This window comes from Mus caroli, chromosome 1 (genome assembly GCF_900094665.2).
Source record: "Mus caroli chromosome 1, CAROLI_EIJ_v1.1, whole genome shotgun sequence".
Taxonomy (NCBI): Eukaryota; Metazoa; Chordata; class Mammalia; order Rodentia; family Muridae; genus Mus; species Mus caroli.
Window position 1 is genome coordinate 179721687 of NC_034570.1, and position 22020 is coordinate 179743706.

Sequence of the window (22020 nt, forward strand, 5' to 3'; positions counted from 1 at the left end):
TGAGGTGCTTGCCTGGCACCCAGCATCAGCTTCCAACTGAGGAAGGATCATTCAGATACTACCTATCAAGGGAAGGGTATAGGACGAGCATAGGCAGATGTGACTTGAGGGTCTGTGTGAGTACACATACACATATACATACATACACACATGCAAATATACACACATATACATACACAAAAACAAATACACATGCATACATGCACACACACAAATATACATACATATACACATACAAATACACCCATACATATACATACACACATACATACTCTCTCTCACACACACACACCACCACCACCACCACCACCACCACCACCACCACCACCACCACCACCACCCGAAGAATATTGTTTTGACTTTAAGAGTCATACTTGAAAGAATCAGGGTCAAGGGAAGAAATAGGAGTCCTGATGGCCTTATTAGGTGGAAAACCCTGATTTCTCTCATTCTCGCTCAGTATTTATCTAATCTCATGCTACAAGAATAACATGTCTGAGCACCCTGGAGTGGGAAGGAACTTTCTGAAGGAGCCCTGCCTTTGTGGGTGTAATGCTGGCTGACACTGGGTTTCAGGAAACAGTGAAAACTTGCCCCATTATTGTTCTGGAAGTTTCAGGAGGACAGCAGGTTGTAGCTCTGTGTCGGTGAGTAGTGTTTTACGCACCCATCCAAGGATCCCCTCTACTTCACAAAGCATGTTTCTGGAATTACAATATGTTGTATATACATCAGAGAGTCCAAAAACCAAGCTCAGCCCATGGAAAGTCATTGGGGGCACCTGACTTCCACTCTCACCTTCCAGCAGGCTCTGCAGGATGAGCGCTTGAGGGATAAGTTTACAGGCAGAGAAACCCATTGCCCACAGTCCCTGTGGAAGAGACACAGCCAGAAGCCCATTCTCTTAGAGATTGCTCTTAAGAGATTGTCCCTGCTTTGCTGTCTCTCAAACAGTGGAAGTGCTAACCAAAGAGTTCCTTACCTATAAACAAATGGACCACGCTCCTCCCCCACACTAGGCATGCCACCCCCAAGTAGCATGGTTCCCATGGAGCTGAGTTTGTGGTTGTTTCCTTTCGGTTTTTTTTTTGTTTTGTTTTTTTTGTTTTTTTTTTTGTTTGTTTGTTTTTTTGCTAGCCTGAGCTTGCTCTGTAACCCTTGTACCAGCCTCCCAAGGAGATGGGGTCCCAGGCCTGCCTCACAAACGCTCACCTTATTCTTAAGGGTCACTTTCAGAGGACATCTCTTGTCTGTGTGTCTTCATCTTCATTATGTATTTAATAAACGAATTTAACAGATGAGGGAAAATCCTTATTAGTGCCTCTACCCAATCTCCCATCTAGAAATCATGATAATTTTAGAACATTTGAAGTTGTATTTCCTCAAGTTCTTACAGAATATTCTAGAATAGCTGGAGTCAGAGCAGCATTGAGTGCTGCCTCTTCTTCCAATGCAGGGGTCTGAGGTCCTTTATGTAACTGCATCTATCAATGCCTATTTCATGTCAGGCAATGGAAGAAGCAAGATGGACCCGTTAGGGAATTCACCTGAGGACAGGGGGGCAAAAGTCTAACTGCTCATGACAGGACTTCTCATCCTCTTTGTTCTTAATGCCTCAGTCCCAGTGAGTCTGGCAGAGCACAGGGCGCCCTGCTGCAAGAGCCACAAGGGCCTTTGGGCTCTCTTCCACACTCAGAACAGGCAGCAAACTCATTATACAGCAGTCCAGGAGCAAGAGAATAAAGATCAAGAGGGAGACCTCGGTCCCAGAGGAAGAATAAATATTCTAGTCAACCCCTGGTCACAGCTGAGCCTTTCTTTCTAAAGCCAATAAAATTGAGTCAGAATGTCCAGTTTTCAGTTTGAAATATATATATATTTAAAGAATGTGTAAGAACTGTGTGTAGATGTTAACCAGTGACCAAAACACGTACACAGACATATGGGCAGGTGGGTGGGCAGGCGTGCATATGTATGCATCTATGAGGGCGAGCTCTCACCTTGAAGTTACTTATATATTTAGGAGTCGCCTTCTAGCAGCTGAGGCAAGCTCTGCGTCTTCCCAAATGTCACCCGCCAAGCTGAGAAAATGTGATACTAATTAAAACTGCCAGAAGGGGGAATAAAAAAATCCCTGGCGCTAAGAATCCTATTTTGTAGAGAGCTTAAAAAATAACATTCTACCATTATTTCTCCGTTAATATAATATGCTCACTCCTGGAGAAATAGTTTTTCTTTCCAAGTGAGTTAAATTATAACATAGTAGATGTGGCATGAGACCCCAGGAGGCTCGTCTATCTTAAGTGATAATACTATACTTCTAGCACAAAAAAGGACAGCGTAGCTTTTATCTGGGGGCATGACACATGAACCGACACGCACCCCACCTGTAGCATGCTCCTGCAACTCCACAGAGCTGTGGATCACCCCTTTAATACACATGAACAGGTCAGGCCTCAGTCACACACAAGTCGGAGATGGAGTAGCAGTCTTAGAACGATCTAGCAAAACTAATCAGATTTGACGGCGACCACGGGGTGAGGTACGAAGATTTCTCTAGGAGCACGGATCTTGTGAGTTTTATTTCTTGGGCAATATTTTGGTTGAGTTCCAAGGTCTGACTGTTACATAAGCCCAACAGAAGAGATTGGTTGACAATGGAATGGCAGCCCGGAGGGGCCCAGGAGAGGGAACTGAGGCAAAATTAGTGACATTAACAAATGTCAAGGGGAGTGGGGGGTTAGCTGTCACAAATGACAGGATTCCTGAGGCTGGATGATTTGTAAGGTTACTTCTGGAGGCTTGTTTGTCTGCGTACAATCAGGACACTCCCAACAGGAGAGAAGCACGTCTCAGCTGTCAACGCAGATATTTAATTTCAGGAGGAGAGAACTGGCCACGAGTCCCTACTATGCACTCCGCAAGGCCCACGCTTCTCACCGCACACCGTGGCTTCCAGCAAGCTCCAGGACCCCTGACGGAGGCCCCCTCTGTGCTGGGTGACCCGCTTTGCTCCTTTACTGCAGACACCCACACTGCTGCAGACTCCCAGCCACAGCGAGGCTCAGAAGATCAAGGGACCAGTCGCAGCAGCCTTTTTAACTTTGGGAAAACCCAATGCTCACTTCACTCAAACGTCGCAAAGTGGTGCCATGACCCTTTAGCTCTTGGCTCGCCAATTCAAAGAGGCACATCACATACAGCCCTTCCGCTGCCCACGGCACGCTTCTGCGTCTAGTTCCTTTCCAGGTGCCCCCCAGCGGAAGACAGTTCTGGCAGGGAGTCCGGCCGAGATTACTCTAATATGCAGCCTTTGTCCATTCTTTTGTTGTCTTATTGTAGAACGAGGCGCACGAGTCTGGGAGGCTGAGAGCTTCGTGGAGTGCAGGACTCGGGGCAGCCCACAAGAGGTACCTGCAGAACCCCAGGTTAGCTTCATCTAGCCCACCATCTCCACTTCAAAGATGATGACACTGACCTTCAAAGCAAGTCAGGCAGGGTTCCTTCCTCAGGCGTCCACAGATGGCCTGGGGCAGGCTCAACTCCAAAACCAGACCCCCAACCTCAGCAAACTTAGGAAGCAAGGAAGTGGGTGGGCAGGATGCTTCAGTCCTGACAGGCCAGGCTCCAGCCCCTAATTAGTGCCTTGTGTATACACAGCTACCCTTTCTCTCTGGGCTTTAGTGTCCCAACAGTAAAATGATCTCTTCTCGGCCTTTAAGATAAAGTGTGTCTGTAAAATGAAGACACAGGGTGGGGCGGGGGAATCCCAACGCACCTTCCAGATCGGCAACTACCTTAAGGCTTAGCATGTGGGCGTGGATACAGCGTCTACACACTCAGGACATGTATGAAGTACTGCAATCAAATATTCTCCCAACAAACTGTGTCCCCCTCATCCCAGTCCCCGGAGCCCAGTCTCATAAGCGTGTCTGTTCCATAGCTTCCCTCCTCAAGAATGACCGGAAGCGTCCCTGGCTGATCGGGTCATCACTCCCTGGGGGTGGGGGAGCCGCCCATCTCAGGACAGCCCGGGAGGCCTCGGGACCACAGGGAACCTAAGCTAGAACGGACACGCGTGGGGCGGCGCAGGTCGGGCTGCGGGGCAGGCCGTGGCTCAGCGGACGCGGCGCACGTGGCCGCGCGTGGCCCCTCCCGCCCGCACGGTCCCCGCGTACCTGGCGAAGCAGCACTCGCAGTGGTGGCCCCGCTCGCCCACGGTGAGCACGCAGGCGTAGGCCGGGCAGGAGAAGAGGAGGTCGCCCACGTGGAAGGGCCGCAGCGCGCGGAGCCCCCGGCCCTTGCCCGCACTGCAGAAGCGCTCCAGGCCGCCGCGGGCCTCGGCGCGCATGCTGGCGGCGCTGCGGCTGCGCGCTGCGGGGCCCGCGCGTCACGGGAAGGAGGGAGGGAAGGCAGGTCTGCCGCGGCCGCCGGCCTTCAAGGAACTCGGCGCTCTGCTCGGGGCGGGTGCTGTGCCCTGGCCGCGCCCCGGAGCGCGGGGCGGGAGGGCGGGAGGGCGGTGCGAGGGTGCGCAGGGCGCGCGCGCGGGAGTCCGCCCGCACCCGCCAGGCTGCGCTGCCCGGTGAGAAAGGCTGGAGTCCCAAGCCACCCAGGCCACCACCCGCTGTGCCCGCAGACAGCGTCCCCACTAAGATCCCGGGTGGTGGAGCAGGGAATGAATGAGTGTGGTTTGCAGTTGAGCTGTGCGTGCTAAAAAACACAGTTCTCACCTCCCAGGGGACTTAGAGAGAGTTCATTCTGGAGCCATTCTGGAGGGGCCATGGCCAGGTTTGGGTTACCCCAAAGTCTACGTTCCAACGTTGTAACAATTTGATTAAAAAATCCCATAATAACAGAAAAAGAAAGTCATAAATCAAGAAAGACGTCAAAAATATATCGGTGGGACTCCCAGGTAGGCTGGCTACAGAAGGGAGGGAACCTCAGCTATAGGCCTCAGATGCAATCTGACTGCACTCTCAATGTATGGCTTGATTATATTCCAGACGGTTTTACCTGTTATTCACAAGCTGGTAGGTTAGACACAGGATAGGCAACGGGTAGCTATTAAGGGAACTGGAGAGGGCCCAAGGAAAACTGCCAATAAGCTCCAGAGATTGCAGCCTCTCCGCAAAGGTTGAAGTTCAAATCGGTTAATTAGCTTTGCAGAAAGAGGGTCAGCGCCAGCTGCAGGTTTTTTTTTTCTCCAGCTTTCGTTCACAGGGCCAATCATAGAATGGGGGATTTGGAGCCCGTGAATAAAATTTCTTTAGTGATAATATGAATAAGCCTTCCTCCAAGGAAAGGGCACCGTGGGTATGGGTTCTTTGGCCCATTTTTATTTTTTATTATTACCCTTTTTTTTGTATGTATGAGTGCATGTGTGCAAGCATACCCCTGTGTCATGTATGCTGGGAACATGTGTAGAGGTCAGAGGGCAACTTGCAGGGGTGGGTTCTCACCTTCTACCACATGGGGCCTGTGTCTGGTTTGTCTGTCAGGTTTGGTGGTAGGTGCCTTTATACTCTGAACTATCTTGTAGGCCCATGTATCCATTTTAGTAACCATGGATATCACTGGACTATAAACTGGGACAAAGTGTAGGCCTGGATCCTTCAATTCCACGTAATAATAACCCTTAGTTACTGGGTACCATTGAGCTAATGTGCTTATTTAACACATCTTGCCTACCTTAAAATAGGTGTAAGATTTGGGAAACTCTCTTCCATACCCTACTCACCTGTGACGAGCAACATTCTCAGGTAGGTTTGTGCCTAGAGCCCACTCTGTCGTCTGCTGGAAGCATTTTCTCAAATCTTGAGACTTTCTAAAGACGCCCACCTATGTAGATCTGCAGCGTGTTTTTTGGATTCATTTTGGCTTGCTTTTTAGCATTCTGATTTGCGGAAGGATGTCTTAGCAGTACAAAGAAGAAAAGACATAGAAATAAACAAGCAACATGTTTGTAAACTCAGTACATGGTTTACTCTTCCAAGAACTCACTGCAGAGTTTGAGAAATGTGTTCCATTACTTACACACACACACACACACACACACACACACACACACACACACACACACACACACCTTTCTCCTACTGAGTGTTTTGTTTTGAGACAGGCTGGCCTCAACCTCCCTAAGTACCAGAGAATGACCTTGAGTTTTGGATCCTCCTGCCTCTGTCTCCCTAGTGATGGTATTACAGGTATGCAGCACCACACCCGGTCCCCCGGGGCACTGGGGACTCAATCCAGGGCATCTCAGGGCAGAGGTTGAGCGTTACCGGAGAACACTGGAAAACAAGCGGCTTCATTTCAGAAAAGTCGGGATGAATTCGAATGACTGGAGCCGGGGCAGTGAGGCAATAGCTGTAAAGTTAGGAGCCTCCTGTAATGATAAAACCCGTGCTTAAAATAAATGGCCAAGGCGCGGCTCCCAGCCAGCCGGGGCAGACCGATGACAGCACCCTCCATGCATCTCATGCTTGCCGCTCTGCCACTCAGCGGTCTCACATTCCATAAAGGAAGCTGTCTGGCTGCCAGGGCCCGCCTGTGTACCAGCTCCTCTCCCGCTTGTCCCATGATTTGGGAAAAATCGGTGTTGGAAAGATTTGGGATTTCTTCACCTCACGTTGAAATACGGGCACGGCACAGGATGAAGGCCCCCTCTGCTTAACCGCCTAAAAGATCATCTAATCCATTTGTAACGCATCCTTCCAGCTGCAGATTAACACGTGGAAGAAACAGCTCTGGGCTCGGAAATGAAGCCCTGGCAGAGGGGCCAGCAGGGAACACGCCCCGGCCCTCTGTTGTTCCTCTATATGTACTTTATCTGCTGCGCATGTGCAGAGGAGACCCAGCACTTTGGGGTCCTATAGCCACAGACAGCTGGGGTCTAATCGGGTGCTCATACTATTGTAGGAAGGTACGAGATAGTTCTGAAGGACCTGGGTAATGCCACTCAAAGATATTATTAGGGCCTCATATCTAGAGCTTGTAAACATTACCTTGTAAGGTTAAGGGGGAGTCTTACCAATATATTGAGGGCTGGAGCTAGTGTGAGCCCCCAACTCAATTCCATCCCAAAGCCCCTTTCCAGAGAGGCAGAAAGAGATTTGACATGGTTGGAAGAGGAGGCAGCACATGCTGTAAGGACACAGATTGACTTGATGTGGTCTTTTTAAGACTGTCAGCGAGACCTGCCTTTCCTCAGTGCCCCGTTCTGAGCATGGCTTACAACATCCTGAGTTCAGCTCAGGGATGCTAGGTACACATGTCTGGCCTACTGTCCCATCTATGGTCACTTGTTACAGAAGCCACAGGAAAGCAATATAAAGCACAAAACAATACTGAGTTCCATGGAAGACAATCAGCAAAGACCTGACTGCGAATTCAGTGGGTAGGAGAGCATTAGACACCCAGGGAATAATCTTACTTAAGAAGCGTTTACAGAGCTCCCATCGTGTGCTAGGTACACCTGTAACACATCCTCGTTTAGAGGCCAGAAGAGACCAAGAGCAGAAGCCGATTTTACAAAGGGACAAGAATGGGTTCTCTAGCACCCACAGGGTGGCTCATAACCACCTCTAACTCCAGCCTCAAGGGGCACGGTGTCCTCCTCTGACGCAACAGGCATGTGATGCAAATACATGCAGGCGAAGCCCCACTCCCCAACACACAAATAAAAATTGTACAAATTCTCATTTAATCTCTCTATTGACATGTTGTAGATGAAGGCCTAAACTTAAAATTGTGTGTGCAAGGCTGGGCATGTAGACCCATGGAATTGTTCTTATTTGGCATGTACAAGACCCTGAGTTTGGCTCTAATCACTGGAAAAATCTAAAAATCACTTTAATCAAAGCCAGTATATTTAGCCATGAATCCATGCCCTGGGCCACTTCATTGCTGTTTCTCAATGAACCAGAGCCCCTAACCCTAGTCCAGCAATGTTTGTGTCTAGATTAGTGCACTGCCCTCCTCAATAGCCCTTCCTTGTCTCTCACATCAGCCCAGAGCTCTGCTCTCTGGAAAGATGGCTCAGCAATTGAGTGCTTGCTGTCTTCCCACAGGGCCTGAGTTCAGTTCCCAGCACCCACATCAGGCTGTTTACAACTGCCTGTATCTACAGTTCCAGGGGATCCAGTAGCTTCTTCTATCCTCTGTGGATGCTTGTACTCATCTGGCAGATAGACAGGCAGACATGCAACACACACACACACACACACACACACACACACACACACACACACCCCAAAGTTAAATAAGTCTTTAAAAATCAAACGAAAAGCTGAGCGTGGTGACACATGTATTCAGTCTCACTGTTCAATAAGTGAGGCAGGTGGATCACTGAGGCCAGCCTGGTCTACAGAGTGAGTTCCATATCAAATGGAACTACATAGTGAGACTCTGTTCCCAACACCAAAAACATCCAAAAGCTAAACCAACACACACACACCCAAATATAAAAGCATGTACACACAAAACAATCAAAACCCAAACACCCACCTCTGTCCTGCTCAGCTGTTTTGAGGAGTAGTTGGTAGCATCCCTCCACCTCCAACTCTCTGCATAAAGTCTTGTCTGTGCTGTGTTTTCAGAGAGAGAGAGAGAGATGCAGAGAGACAGACAGAAAGACAGAGAGAGACAGAGACAGACAGACAGACAGACCACACACACACAGACACAGAGTGAGTTCATGCATGCTGTGGTGAGTCACTGCTTTCTCACTGGCGAGCTTAGAGAGGTGTTGTTAGCTCTGTAGTGTTTGCTGAGTGACTTGAGCATCCAAAGCTCTAAGAAATGCTTGAACGTTGGTGACACTGATCTCAAGAGCACCGTTCTGTGGTGGTGGTGGTGGTGTAAATTAACTCCTAGATTTATTATACCATAGCCAAACATAAAATAATCTCTTCTAATTAAGCAAATCTAGGAAGAACACAAAGAGATTAGTATCACTATTGATTGTAATATTTAAGGCAGTTGCCTATAGTTATAAAGAAAGTCCCAGTGAATGGATAGAAGTGTTTTCTGGATCCCAGAGCTATAGCTGTAGATGTCAGCTTGGAATGTTTGTGGATTCGAAGGGCCAAAGCCCTCACCCCCTGTGCTCTGCTATCTTGCTGGCAAGCAAGGATGCAGCCATGAACGGAAATAGCCTTTGCTTCTGTGCTTAACTGCAGTGAGAGCCGAGTCCCCTCATGCATAATTCACAATAGACACCTAAGCCCAGCTGCATTGCAGCATTTCTGTCAGGTGCTCTTACCCCCGGAAGAAGCTATTCACGTAGGATTGTCTGTGTGTCTGTCTGTGGAAAGGGGGATAGAAGCCAGATCAAGAGTGCAGTAGTGTACACATAACTCTCTGATTCTTTTGCTTCTTTTCTTTCTTTCTTTTTTTTTTTTTTTTTGGTTTTTCGAGACAGGATTTCTCTTTATGCCCTGGCTGTCCTGGAACTCACTTTGTAGAGCAGGCTGGCCTCTAACTCAGAAATCCACCTGCCTCTGCCTCCCAAGTGCTGGGAATAAAGGCATGTGCCACCACTGCCTGGCACTTCTTTTATTTCTTTACTATGTATGTGTGTGTGTACGTATGTTTGTATATGTGTGTGTGTGTATGTCTGTGTATGTGTGTCTCTGTGTATGTATGTCTGTGCATGTGTCTCTGTGTGTGTATGTCTGTGTATGTGTGTCTGTGTGTCTGTGTGCACAAGCATGTACCATGACACATGAGAAGGTCAGAGGAAAACTTGCACGAGTCTATTTTCTCCTTCCACTTTGTGGGTGGCTCCTGGTGGATCAAACTCAGGTTGTAAAGACTTGGAAGCAAGAGCTTTTATTACCGAGCAGTCTGGCCAGCCCCTAACTGATTTCCTACGTGACCAGCTTGTTCAGCTTGCCTATGGTAGTTAAGCTGAGTTTGCCATCGTGACTCAGGAACAATAACACTTTTCAACAGATACTAAAGACTGAATATAAAGGGCAACAAAACCCAAACAAAGTTCCTGTTCCTGAAGCGGTTCATCCTGAAAAAGATGCATGAACTGGACAGGTTTTTCTCTCTTGGAAATCTCACTACTTTCCTATCTATATACTGAAGAGAAGAAGAAAAAGAAGAAGAAGGAGAAGGAGGAGAAGGAGAAGGAGAACAAGAACAAGAAGAACAAGAAGAAAGTGAGAGAGAGAGAGAGAGAGAGAGAGAGGACGGAAGAAAGAAAAGAAAGAAAGAGAGAGAGAGAGAGAGAGAGAGAGAGAGAGAGAAAGGAAGGAAGGAAGAAAGAAAGAAAGAAAGGAAGGAAGGAAGGAAGGAAGGAAGGAAGGAAGGAAGGAAGGAAGGAAAAAAGAGAAAGAAGAGGAGCAGCAGCAACAACATGTGCAGCTAAGTTCTGAGCCATGTGATTTCTCTGCAATGAATGGGCGAAACACTTTGTTATTTTTGGGGCGGCAGTGTCATCTAGTGGCCGCAGGAGGGGGCTGGATCAGAACTTGACTTTGTTCCCAAAGGCCATGCCCTTGGTGGACTCACAGGAAGCCAGTTTTAAAGCTTTTGTTTCTCACCCTTCTGAGAAATCCTTGTTGGTTTTATGTGAGAGCTGAAACGGCCACAAAAGAAGCTGCAGCTGCGAGGGCCGGACACTTCAAGCTGCAAAGTGCAGCCTGTCTCCAAGGCCGGCTTTCCAGAGAGTTTTAGTACAATTGTTTACTTTATTTCTTTTGTATGAGGGAAGAAAAACAGAAATAAAAGTGTTAATTGCTGTGAGTTGAAGAATCCATTTAGTTATTGAACATGCAGAAGATCATCGGCTTCGTGGAGCAGAGCATGCTCAGGTGTCCTTTGCATGGGGGTGGCGCAATGCTTAGAAAGCCCCCTCCATGCTAGCTCTTTACATCTCAATAAAGATTAAGCATCAATAGCCTTAAATGCTTGTCACACAGCAAATTGTTAAGATAAAAGCAAAACTTAATATTTTTCTCTAATCTGGGAAAAAAACACTCCTGGTTTCATTGTTAACGAATGAGCTTATATATTATGTTAAATATAGCTTAGATCTCACAAATGATAAAGACTCCCTTTTTATGAAATCTAAGGAGAAATGGCTCAGGAGATGAAGGTGCTCAATGACAAGCTGAAAGAACCAAGTTCAACCCTGGGGAGCTGCACTTACACACACAGACACACACACACACACACATAGACACACACAGACACACACACACAAAAAAAACCAAACACACACTCAATACACACATATACACATACACATAACACACATAAATACACACATACAAACATAAACATACACATAACACACGCATACACACACATACCCCCCCACATATATACACACATACAAACATACACATGTATGCACACCATACCACAAACATACATATAACATACACATATACACACAAATCTATATACATGCAATACAGAACATATACACATATGACACACAAACTTACACGCACAACACATACACACATGTGTACATACACATACACAAGCATGCACGTACAACACATAATATATATACATACAAACAAACATGTACACACACATACACAAGCATACACATAGACACTTGTAACAACATACACACATAACACACACATACATAACACATACACCACACACATAACACACTTAGAAACATACACATGCTCACATAATATACAATACACACACAAACATATACACATACACATATACAGACATAACAAACATATACACACATAACAAAGACACAATACACATATATACACACAAACACACATGCACACACACACACACTAAAATGGAATAAGGCATTTTAAAGAAAGAAGTGGAGTGTGCTCTTCACTGGCGTGTTTCTAAAGCATGGTACTTTGAAAGCATCAGATGAAACTTCGCATTTCTCGTACTGATCTCTAAATCTTCCTTTACTGCACCATCGCCAGCGTTGTTTCTCTAGCATTTTATACAGTGAGATCAGAGACACTGACACGGAAAGGAGAGGCAGTAGCAAGTGGGGAAGAATAAAGAGCAGTTAAGAGCAGCTCAGGGCCAAGGGTAAGCCCAGGGAAGGGCCCGTGCAAAGGATGAGTGCACTCGGGTTGCGTCATGTAGTGCACGGTTAGCGTCTCTTGATTTATCAGTGCCAATGCCTAACCTCCTTTGGGTGCTGTCGGGGACTGGAAATTTAGTTAAAGCCCGTTCTTGTTCTCCGGGAGTTTAGGCTGTAGAAGAAGGGACATAATGAGAAAGCTATAAAAACCAAGAGATGCTCAGCCTCAGGCTCTCAGGGGCGTCTGTTCTGATCACTGCTGTAGCCCCAGGCAGTGCCAGACAGAATGTAGGTGCTCAATAAACACTTCTTAAGGGGACGGATAATACAGCACAGATGGAGTTCTGCCATTTGGGAATTATAAACCAACACTGGCTGACACAGAGGCAGGCCGCTTCCAGCACCTTGACATTCTATTTTTAACTTACAACGGTGAAGCTCAGCCCGTTAAACACACTCTCCTGGACTTGTTGTTGTTTTTCAAATCTGTCAACTGCTCTGCCACCTTCTTCAGATTCTGAACACTCTGGGCCTCAGGAAAATGAGAGACTCAGACGGAAGACACTTGTAGGAGCAGGACATGATGGAGGATTCTTTTAAGCATATACTTTGAGAAAGAAAGTTTATTCTTGGGGAAAGTAAAGCAGAGGAGGCATTCTGGGCCGTGGCAGCAAGAGCCGCAGGAGACATCAGAGACTTTACATTGTATCTGATGCTGAGCCACAGGTGTTCACAGCCTGGCAACCGCAGGCCACGCCCCTGTAGGTCTTCTATAAGAACAGTACCCACTCCTAAGTGCTGAGCTGTCTCCCCAGACTCCCCTTGGCTCTTTCCATGATGGTGGCTATAGGAAGTAGTACTGAATACTCTAGATAAGACAAAAATTGTCAGTTCTCTAAGGGTCCCACCACCTTTTCAAAGCCATTGCTTTAGACTCTTCTTCCTTTTAGATTTATTTATTTTATTTACATGAGTACACTCTAGTTGTCTTCGGACACAGCAGAAGAGGGCATCGGATCCCATTACAAATGGTTGACGGCCACTATGTGGTTGCTGGGAATTGAACTCGGGACCTCTGGAAGAGTGGTCAATGCTCTTAACCGCTGAGCCATCTCCCCAGCCCTCATATTAGAGTCTTAAATTTAGAGACATGGACAGTGCAAATGTATCACAGCGCCATTTCCACTGCTTGGAACTGTTAACTCAGGCTGCTGCGTCTTCAAGTAGAATCAGAATTAGGATTAGAATTAATTAGAATTAGATACCTTGATTTGTTTCAGGTCCTGGTCATGAGTAGGGACCACAGGGACCCAGAAGATTATTTTAGGTCACGAAACATGAGGCCATATGAAATTGAATGAGATCATAACTTTCGTTACGTTTTTATTCTTCTCTCTGTGTTTAAATATTTATTTATTTGTTTGTTTGTTTGTTTGTTTACAGAGTGTCATTGCATAACATAGGCTGATCTCCAACACAGAATACTTCTGTCACCACCTCTTGACTACTGGGATTATAGATGTGTGTCACCACACCTGCTCAAAATTTTAAAGTTTATGTGTACATATGTGTATGTGTGTATATGTGTACTGTGTGTATGTATGTGTGCATATGTGCATGTCTATGTATGTGTAAGTTTGTATGTATGTATATGTGCATGTGTCTATATGTGTGTATATGTATGTATGAGTGTGTATGTGTGTATACGTGTATGTGTATATCTATGTATGTGTATATGTGTATGTGTGTGTATATGTATATATATCTATGTATGTGTGTATGTGTGAGTGTATATGTGTGTGTGTGTGTGTGTGTGTATGTCTATGTATGTGTATATGTATGTGAATGTGTGCAGGCTCCCCAGGAGGCCAGAAGAGGGTATTGGATCTCCTAGAGCTGGAGTTACAGATGTTGTGCCCTGTCCCACTTGGGTGCTGGGAACTGGCTTCAGGTCTTCTGGAAGAACAACAAGTACCTTTAACTGCCCCAAACTGACATCATCTAGTGTTGCAATTTATAATGGCTGCATGGTCTTTTATTACATGTCATTTGTTTAATCAACTCCCAGCTTATAGACAGTAGAAACATCTGAAATTTTGTTTTCATTTGTTTGTTTACTTGCTTGCTTGCTTGCTTTTAAGACAGAGTGTCACTGTGTAAACTTGACTGGACTACAACTTTTGATATAGACCAGGCTGGCCTCTATCTCTGTAGGAACACAACCCCAAGAATGGAGCTGTTCAATTTTTGTTTGTTTGTTTGGTTTGTTTGTTTATTTGTTTGTTTTTTAAAAATGATATTTGTCTCAGGCCGGAAAGGTGGTTCCGAGGGCGTTGCGCTCACTGCCAAGCCTGGCGACCTGCACCAACTGGAACCAACTCCACATTGTCCTCCAGTACCTTCCAGGACACCGTAGCATGTGCACGGCACAGGTACATAATGCAAAAATACATGCACTCATCTCTTAGACCAAAGGAGATATATATCCAAAGGAGCAGAAAATGACAATGTGGGCTACAGTCTGGGCTCTTGAGTGGATTCAGGGAAGAGTACAGAGCTCTGGGTACCCACAGGGAAGACAATAGACTGTGAAGGCCAGTCAGGAACGGAGCAGAAATTAAGATGAATCAGAGGTTATAAATATGTGAGGTAGTGAAAGGAAAATACTAGGTAGACTAGAGAAGGATACAAAAATTCTACTCATGATCCATCCAAACCACCCTGAAAAAATAGAAGAAAAATATAATAAAATAATAGTACTGTTGGGGTTGGGCTGGGTTGGGTCTTTTTTTTTTTTTTGCCTCTCTTCTCTAATTGTCCTTTTCATTTTTATTTTTAAAATAGGAGATAGAAAAGAACAGAAATACTAAAGGATCAGACGGAATTAGGAGCGAGGCTTATGGAGGAGGAGGAGGAAGACTGTGGTGGAGCCGAACAAAGGCAACAGATAGATGAAAGCCGGCGAGGCAGAAGACGGATGCTCAGTCTGGCCTGGAGGAGATCATTAATGGCTCAAGTGCTGGGAAGTGGACAAAAGCCAGTCTGCAGCGGGGTCAGATGAGAGAACCCGGGAAGAATCGATTCTTTAGCACCCAGGATCACAACGATTCACTCACACCACACGGTCCCCAGGCGCTGTGACTTTAGTTCTGGGTTTAGCATGTTGGGATTCTGCCTATATTAGGTTTTTTTTTTTCTTCCCCAGGAGCTAATAAATGAAAATCAAAAAAAAAAAAAATTCCTATGTGTAAGTTTCTTTGCCCTTATTTTTTTGAACTGAAAAATAAAGAAACGGTAAATTCTCTCCCTGAGCCGACCTACTCGCTGGGCATGCCGCCATGTAGAAATCTTAATAATACATTCGGTGCACGCCATTTAAAAACAGAAGATCTTGGTTGGCCAAGGTCACGTCAGCTGCCTTCCCCTCTCAGTGATTTTGTGTATATTTTATCTATAAAAGACAAATTACTATGAAAGGCTGGCAATATGGGTTTAAGAAAGGCAAAGAACAAAGTATGTTCTCTGCTCTTTGAATTTCTTAAAATTAAGTTCTTAAGACTCCTGCTGCTTGCCTTCAAACAAGCCACCTTGAAACTACTCTGTGAAACGGGGTGAAAGGACAAACCAAAGAGCTTCACTTATTTAAAAAAAAAATAATAAAGAAGAAGAAGAAGCCGCCCACGGGAGAGAGGACATTCAAGTCTCCCAGTAGCCATACTTATTAGCTAAATTGAATGCCTGCGGTGGGTCTCATGGGGGCATGTGGCACCAGGCTCTTTGTATTACAACTCAGTCAGAGCCTTCATTCCCTTGTAATTAAGGGCAAGGGGCCAGCCAGTGATGTGACGGAAGCAATTACATGCACGAGGCTGCACTGTCAATACTTTTAAGAGTTTGTGTGTCTGCACTTGTGTTTGTCTGAAGCTCCTATGGAGCATCCTGGGTTGTCCTTGGTGCGGCGGGCTCATCCTCTGAATACAACCACACGTAACGCTTGCAAAGGACTTGTCGTGCAGGCATGAGCGCTCCAGATTTTGTAGATGTGTAGCCATACTCTAGCTTCCCAAACTCTTTCACAGTTAAGGGTCCAGTCCAGGGTCCCCAGAAGCAGACACTGAGATGTGGTGGACGGAGAACATATCAGCAGTGTCATGGGGGCGGGCAGTGTGTGGTGAAGGGGAGGGAGGCAGCTGATCAAGAGTCTATTTCAAGTCAAGTCCTTGAAATAGAAAACAGCTTTGCCCTGATCTCATAGGGGTAGGCCTGGAAAGAGGGTGAGGCTTCCATTCAGCTGCACAGCACATGGTTGTCAGCCTCTAAGAGTTAAAAGGAAGTGGTGCACGTGTGATCCATGAGAGTAAAGATAGGCATACACACGAATGGGGGAGGGAACTACCCTGCGTCATCTCTCATAAGGATCCATCTGTCTGACCAGACTACAGTGTCTGGTCAGAATGGCTCACCTCTGAGTCTCACCCACCTTCCATCTCCCTTCTGAGTCTCCAATGGTTGTCATTTATCAAGAAGACACGAGGCATAAAACCTACACTTCCCAAACCCAAAACCTGAGCCACCATAGGTCGTATGTATCTGGGGAAGCTGTGAAGCTGCCCCCCCCATTTCTCTTACACCAGCCCAGTCATTCAACAGAAGTGGCTGCTCACAACTGTAAAGGGAGCTGGCCTCACAGGGCACTCACTACCCACCAGCCACCCCTTTACCTGCGCCTCTCAGGTTGCACTGTTCTGTGAGGTGTGAGAAGCAGAACCACCGTACTTCTCACAGATCACGAACTGTATAGCTTGGCTTGAACTCGCATAGGTCTATGTGGCTGCATAGGCCAGGCTTAGAATCACTTCGTGGTATTGCCCCTTTATAGGTCACGAGTTAAAACTTTAATCTTTAAGGAGAAGTTTTGCAGACATCCTTAATTTGATGAAGACATTGGTTCAGATACTTAAAATATGTCAGTAACGTAGGAGGAGAATAGAGAAGGGTTTGTTCAGTGTGGTTTCCTGTTATTAACCTTGTACCAAGGAAATGGAGGGAGAAGGGTAAGGGAATCTCAGAGGGCCTCGTATGGAGGAAATCAGGAGGAAAGAGAAAGGACTCTCCCAGATTGCTATGAACATTTTGTTTGCATAAGCGCCAGAACGATGACTGTGTGATTAAGAGTTCTTACTCCTCCTACAGAGGTCTGCCACAGCCTGAGAGCTGGGTCTCAGACACCTGCCTGGGGGTGATGGGAAATTAAGACAGGTAGGTACAAGCCGCACAAAGCTGGGATCGGACGGGCCGTGTGCACTTGGAGAAAGACACACGCACAGCTCAGATTCTCAGAGTGTGTATTATATACAGCACGGATAAGAAAGCAGGTTAGCTCATCTTGGTCAGGGATCTTACAGGGGAGCGGTCTAGGGGGGATTGTGATCCTGCCGTCATCTGGGGTCCTCTGCACGTTCTGTTTTTAGCTAATGGCCAACTGTTTGTCAACATCCCTACTCTGGCATAGGCAGGCCTTGCCGTTCCCATGAGTCTGATGGACTGGCCTTCTTGACAACAATTGTGTCAACAGTGCACATTAACCGAGGACTCCCTCTGCCTCTCCACAAAGGACCTGGGCTTGGTTCCCATCACCGTGTGATATCTCACAACTGCCTGTATCTAGTTCCAGGATATCCAACCCTCTCCGGCAGTTGCTCTCAACCTTCTCAATGCTGTCACTTTTTAAATTCCTCATGCTGTGTTAACTCCCAACCATAAAACTGTTTGCATTGCTACTTCATAACTATAATTTTGCTACTGTTATGAATCATAATGCAAATATTTGATTGCAGGATATCCGATATGTGACCCCAAAGGTTTGTGACCCACAAGTTGAGAACCACTGCTCTATAGACACCTGTATATAAGTGGTGCATACAAACTCACAAAGATGCAGCATGGATACATGCAGACACACACAAAGACAGACACACAGACGACAGACACACACAGACACACACAGACACACACAGACACACACATACACAGATACACACATAGACATACACAGACACAAACACTCACACATACACTCTCTCTCTCTCACACACACACATACACACACATGGTGTTATAGGCATGACAACATGCCTTACCTTAACATAGGTGCTAGGATTCGAAACCCAGCTCCCACATTCTTGCAGCAGACACATTGCCTACTGTATCGTCTCCCCAGCCCCAGAAACCAATATGGTAGAAGGGACAAATATGGGAACAGGGTTCCCAATTTGAGACAGCTGCAACAATCCAAGCAGGAAGTGACAATGAGCAGAGGCAGGTAGGACTGTTGCTGTGATCGTGGTCTGTCTGTACTTGGACAGCAGACCCAATAGGAAGCACTTGCTGGTGAGTTAGCAGTGCTGGAAAGCTGGGTCCAGGCTAGCTTCGCCTTTTGTTCTAGCATCTAGAAGGATGGAGTCGCCATCTAGTGAGGGTAGATCAGATCTGAGGGAGATGAGCCAGGGCTAGCCCCTGAACATTCGTATTTTGAGCTGTTTCTGGGCATCCAGAGAAAGGCATCATGAAGGCAGTTGGAGAGAGAAGTCCCAAGCCTGGATTAGATGTTGTGAAGTCAGACAGGACAAGGAGGGCAGTGAACTTGGATGGCGGAGAGGAGGTGGTGAAAGCCCGCTCTATGCAGGTGTCCTAGCCAACGTGCTTATCTATGCTTCTCATTTTGTTGAGGAAATCATTACTTTGCCTGAAATAGAACCTTGACAGTTACCAAAAGTCTCCTAGAGAACCAACCAGATAACTGCATTTGCAGAGTATATATTAATTTCCCCCAGTGTCTGGTCTGATTTTCTACAAATGTCTGCACTGCTCAGCACTGGGATGGCTACATTTTGAGCTTCTTTGTTAAACCATTATTAATAATACATTAATCTTTCATACTGTAAAGTTCAAGGATGCTATTAAGGGACTAAGGGGCTCTCTACAGGGAGCGATCCTCATATATGTTGGCTTCCTGAAACAAAAATCAAATTTGTTGGTGTAATATGACAATCATTCCTTCTTTTCTAAAGTTTATGACTTGACAGGTCTTGCTTTGACGACAGAGTGAGTGGCTTTTAAGTGCATGGAGCTGGAGAGACGACTCAGCACCCATGGCTGATGGCTCTCAGCTACCTGTGACTCCAGTTCTGGGTCTCCAGGAATACTGCCTCCTTAGGTAACTGCTTGCACACAGGCATGTGTGTATGTGAGTGCACATGTATGTGTGTGTGTGTGTGTGTGTGTGTGTGTGTGTGTGTATATTCCTTTTCCTTCCTATGCTATTAACTCATGTGAACAGGAAACAGTTTGTTGCTTACATAGACCCGCCTTTTCTGTTTCCGGAAGCCAATGTCTGACAACACGTTTCCTAGGAGTACACCTCTGTTACGTGTTTAATCGTTGACTCTGTGAGGCAGTGTGATCGGAACTTCAGAAGCACAGGTGACTCAGGACCGGAAGGAGATGGAGACAGGTGATACTGGCGACAGTTGTTGACAAGATGTTGAAGAATCATTTAGCCCCTGGTCCCCAGCTGCTGCATGCATGGCTGTGTGTAAGTGCAGGGATTTGTTTTCTGCAGAGTTGGACCAGAGGATTCTGGGTTGGGTTATTGGCATGGTTGATGGGAAGAATAACATCTTCAAAGCAAGATGGCCAGTGAGAGCCTCCACAGTTAAAGATCCCCAGCTTCTTTTCCTCACCAGATCCACAGACCTCAGAAATCAGGAAGGGTATTGAAAATCCTTTTTCTGGTTAGTCCAAGTCCTACAAGTTTTGGTTAGCATAGATCTACAAGTACAGAATAACCAAGAACCCAGTAGAGATGGTTGAGACAAACTACCTTAGAAGAGAGACCCTTGCTTCTGAACTGTCAAGTTTATTCAACAATTTAGTTCCCTATTTAAAAGTATAAAAAAACTTACTACAGGGGGACTTCAGAGGGCTCAGTGGTTAACAGGACTGAATGCTCTTCCAGAGGTCAGTTCCCGGCAACCACATGGTGGCTCACAGTTGTCAGTAATGGGATCCTATGCCCTCTTCTGCTGTGTCTGAATCTTTAAAAAAAAAAAAAAAGCAAAAAACCAAAACAAATATATACTTGAGGAAAACCCATCAAGGGAAAGGCAAAGACTAAACAACAGAAAAAGAAGTTTGGGGGGAAGAGAGATGTAGCATGGATACAAAAATAGTGAGGGGAAAAGCTATTTCAGAAATACTTTTTTAGTTATATCTATGAAACAAGAACAAGGTGCTATTAAAAAAGAACAGGCTGAGGCTATGAAATAACTTCTGAAATTTGAAAATATGATCGTGGGGCTGGGAGATAACTCAGTTAGTAGAGAAATTATGAACACTTGAGTTGGAGTTCCCAGGACCCAAGCAAAGTTGGATGTGGTAGCATGTCTCTCTAGCACCTCCCCACTTATGCTGGTTAGAGGTCGGAGAAGGGAATCCACAGGCGCTCACACGCTAGAAATGCTGGTGACTGCGATGGTGCATAACAAAACAGACCCTGTCTCACAAAGTGGGAGGTGAGGACTGGCGCCTGAGGTAGTCCTCTGACTTCAGTGCATTTGCTGTGGCATGCAAGCGCCCCTCGACCCACTCCCCCTTCCATCTACACATCCATATTTACACATACATGATACACACAAACATATAGAGATAAGAGAGATCGCATTAAAAAGCTAAGAAGGAAGAAAAAATTCTGGGAGAGTCTAACAGTAATAACTTGATAAATAGAGAAAGCAGGAAAAGATTCTCAAAAGTGATGAGGCTGGCTCAGCAGTCAAGAGAGCTTGCTGCTCTTGCAGAGGACCCAAGTTTGGTTTCCAGCACCCACATGGTGTTATAAAAATCGAATGCCCCCTTTTTGACCTCCTTGGGTGCCTGACTCTCTCTCTCTCTCTCTCTCTCTTAAAAATATGTAAAACAACAAAAAAAGTAGATGCTTGTTTGAAGCACTTCCCTTCATAAATAATGGCAGTTTCAGAAAGTGAGACAACAGAAGAGATGCAATGGGTTAGAGAATTCATGAAGTTTCTCCATGTTGACTGAACAAACCCAGTGAGAGCCAAACAAAAGGCACACAACCAGATATACCTTGCGAGTTACAAGCACTGTAAGCTACAAGCACAGGCATTTAGAGCCCTGGGGGTGAAGAGAGGATCAGAGGGCTTCCAGAGGCTGTGGAGGATGGACACCAAAGCACACCCCTACATTGTCAGATTGCACTAACAACAGTAGCTTTGCAAATTGGAGATAGTAGAATAATGTCTTTAAAAATTATAAGGGCAAAATATTTGCAACCTGAAATTTTCTATCCTCTAAAATCCCCACTCAGAATAAATGTATTTTCTGACTGGGTGGTCTCAAAATATACACTTATGTGCCTTTCTCTCCCACAGCAAACCAACTCTGCCACCTCTAGGGTGTAGCATAGCAAAGCAGGAAAGTACAGTGAAGAGAATGGTGCAGCATTTGGGACACGAAGGATGAAAGGGAAGGAAGATCCTGCGTCATTAACTGTGAGTAACATCTGCAGAACACAACTAGGAACAAGAGAGGAAACCAGGGTATTGCTCTTGTGCTCCCTAAGAGACTGTACACTTGTGGGGAACAATGTGGGATGAACATTTAGGAAATATTGCACATAAAATCATAGCAGTAATGTTGGAAGAAACAAGCATTCAGGACTGTCAGTGTGTGTCACCATCGTCCATTGTAGTCTAGAGTTTGTTCATCTAAGATACTCTCAGTTATGAGATGTGCCAATGTTTTGTGAGCCACTGACAAGGTAAATGACTTACTGTTGGCCCCATGTGTTGCTTTGAAATGTCTCCCACCTATGCTGATGGGATGAGTACATTGGTTCCACTTCCGGTTGCATTTGCTATGAGAGGGAGTCTTTTCTCTGTTCTCATCGGCAGGCAACA

General features: G+C 45.9%; 1 protein-coding gene and 1 long non-coding RNA gene across 2 annotated transcripts in view; one reads left to right on the forward strand and one right to left on the reverse strand.

The window, feature by feature from the left end:
• Smyd2 (SET and MYND domain containing 2) overlaps positions 1–4414 on the reverse strand; it is a 41251-nt gene extending 36837 nt beyond the window's left edge. Inside the window, exon 1 of the mRNA XM_021167841.2 lies at positions 4179–4414. Coding sequence (XP_021023500.1) covers positions 4179–4351 — 173 coding nt within the window. The 5' untranslated portion in view covers positions 4352–4414. The remainder of the gene's footprint in view (positions 1–4178) is intronic.
• Positions 4415–13509: 9095 nt separating this feature from the next.
• Positions 13510–15172, forward strand: LOC115032133. Its single transcript, XR_003837768.1, has 3 exons — positions 13510–13564; positions 14353–14475; positions 14888–15172. It is a non-coding gene; the product is annotated as an uncharacterized LOC115032133 (long non-coding RNA).
• The last annotated feature ends 6848 nt before the right edge of the window (positions 15173–22020 follow it).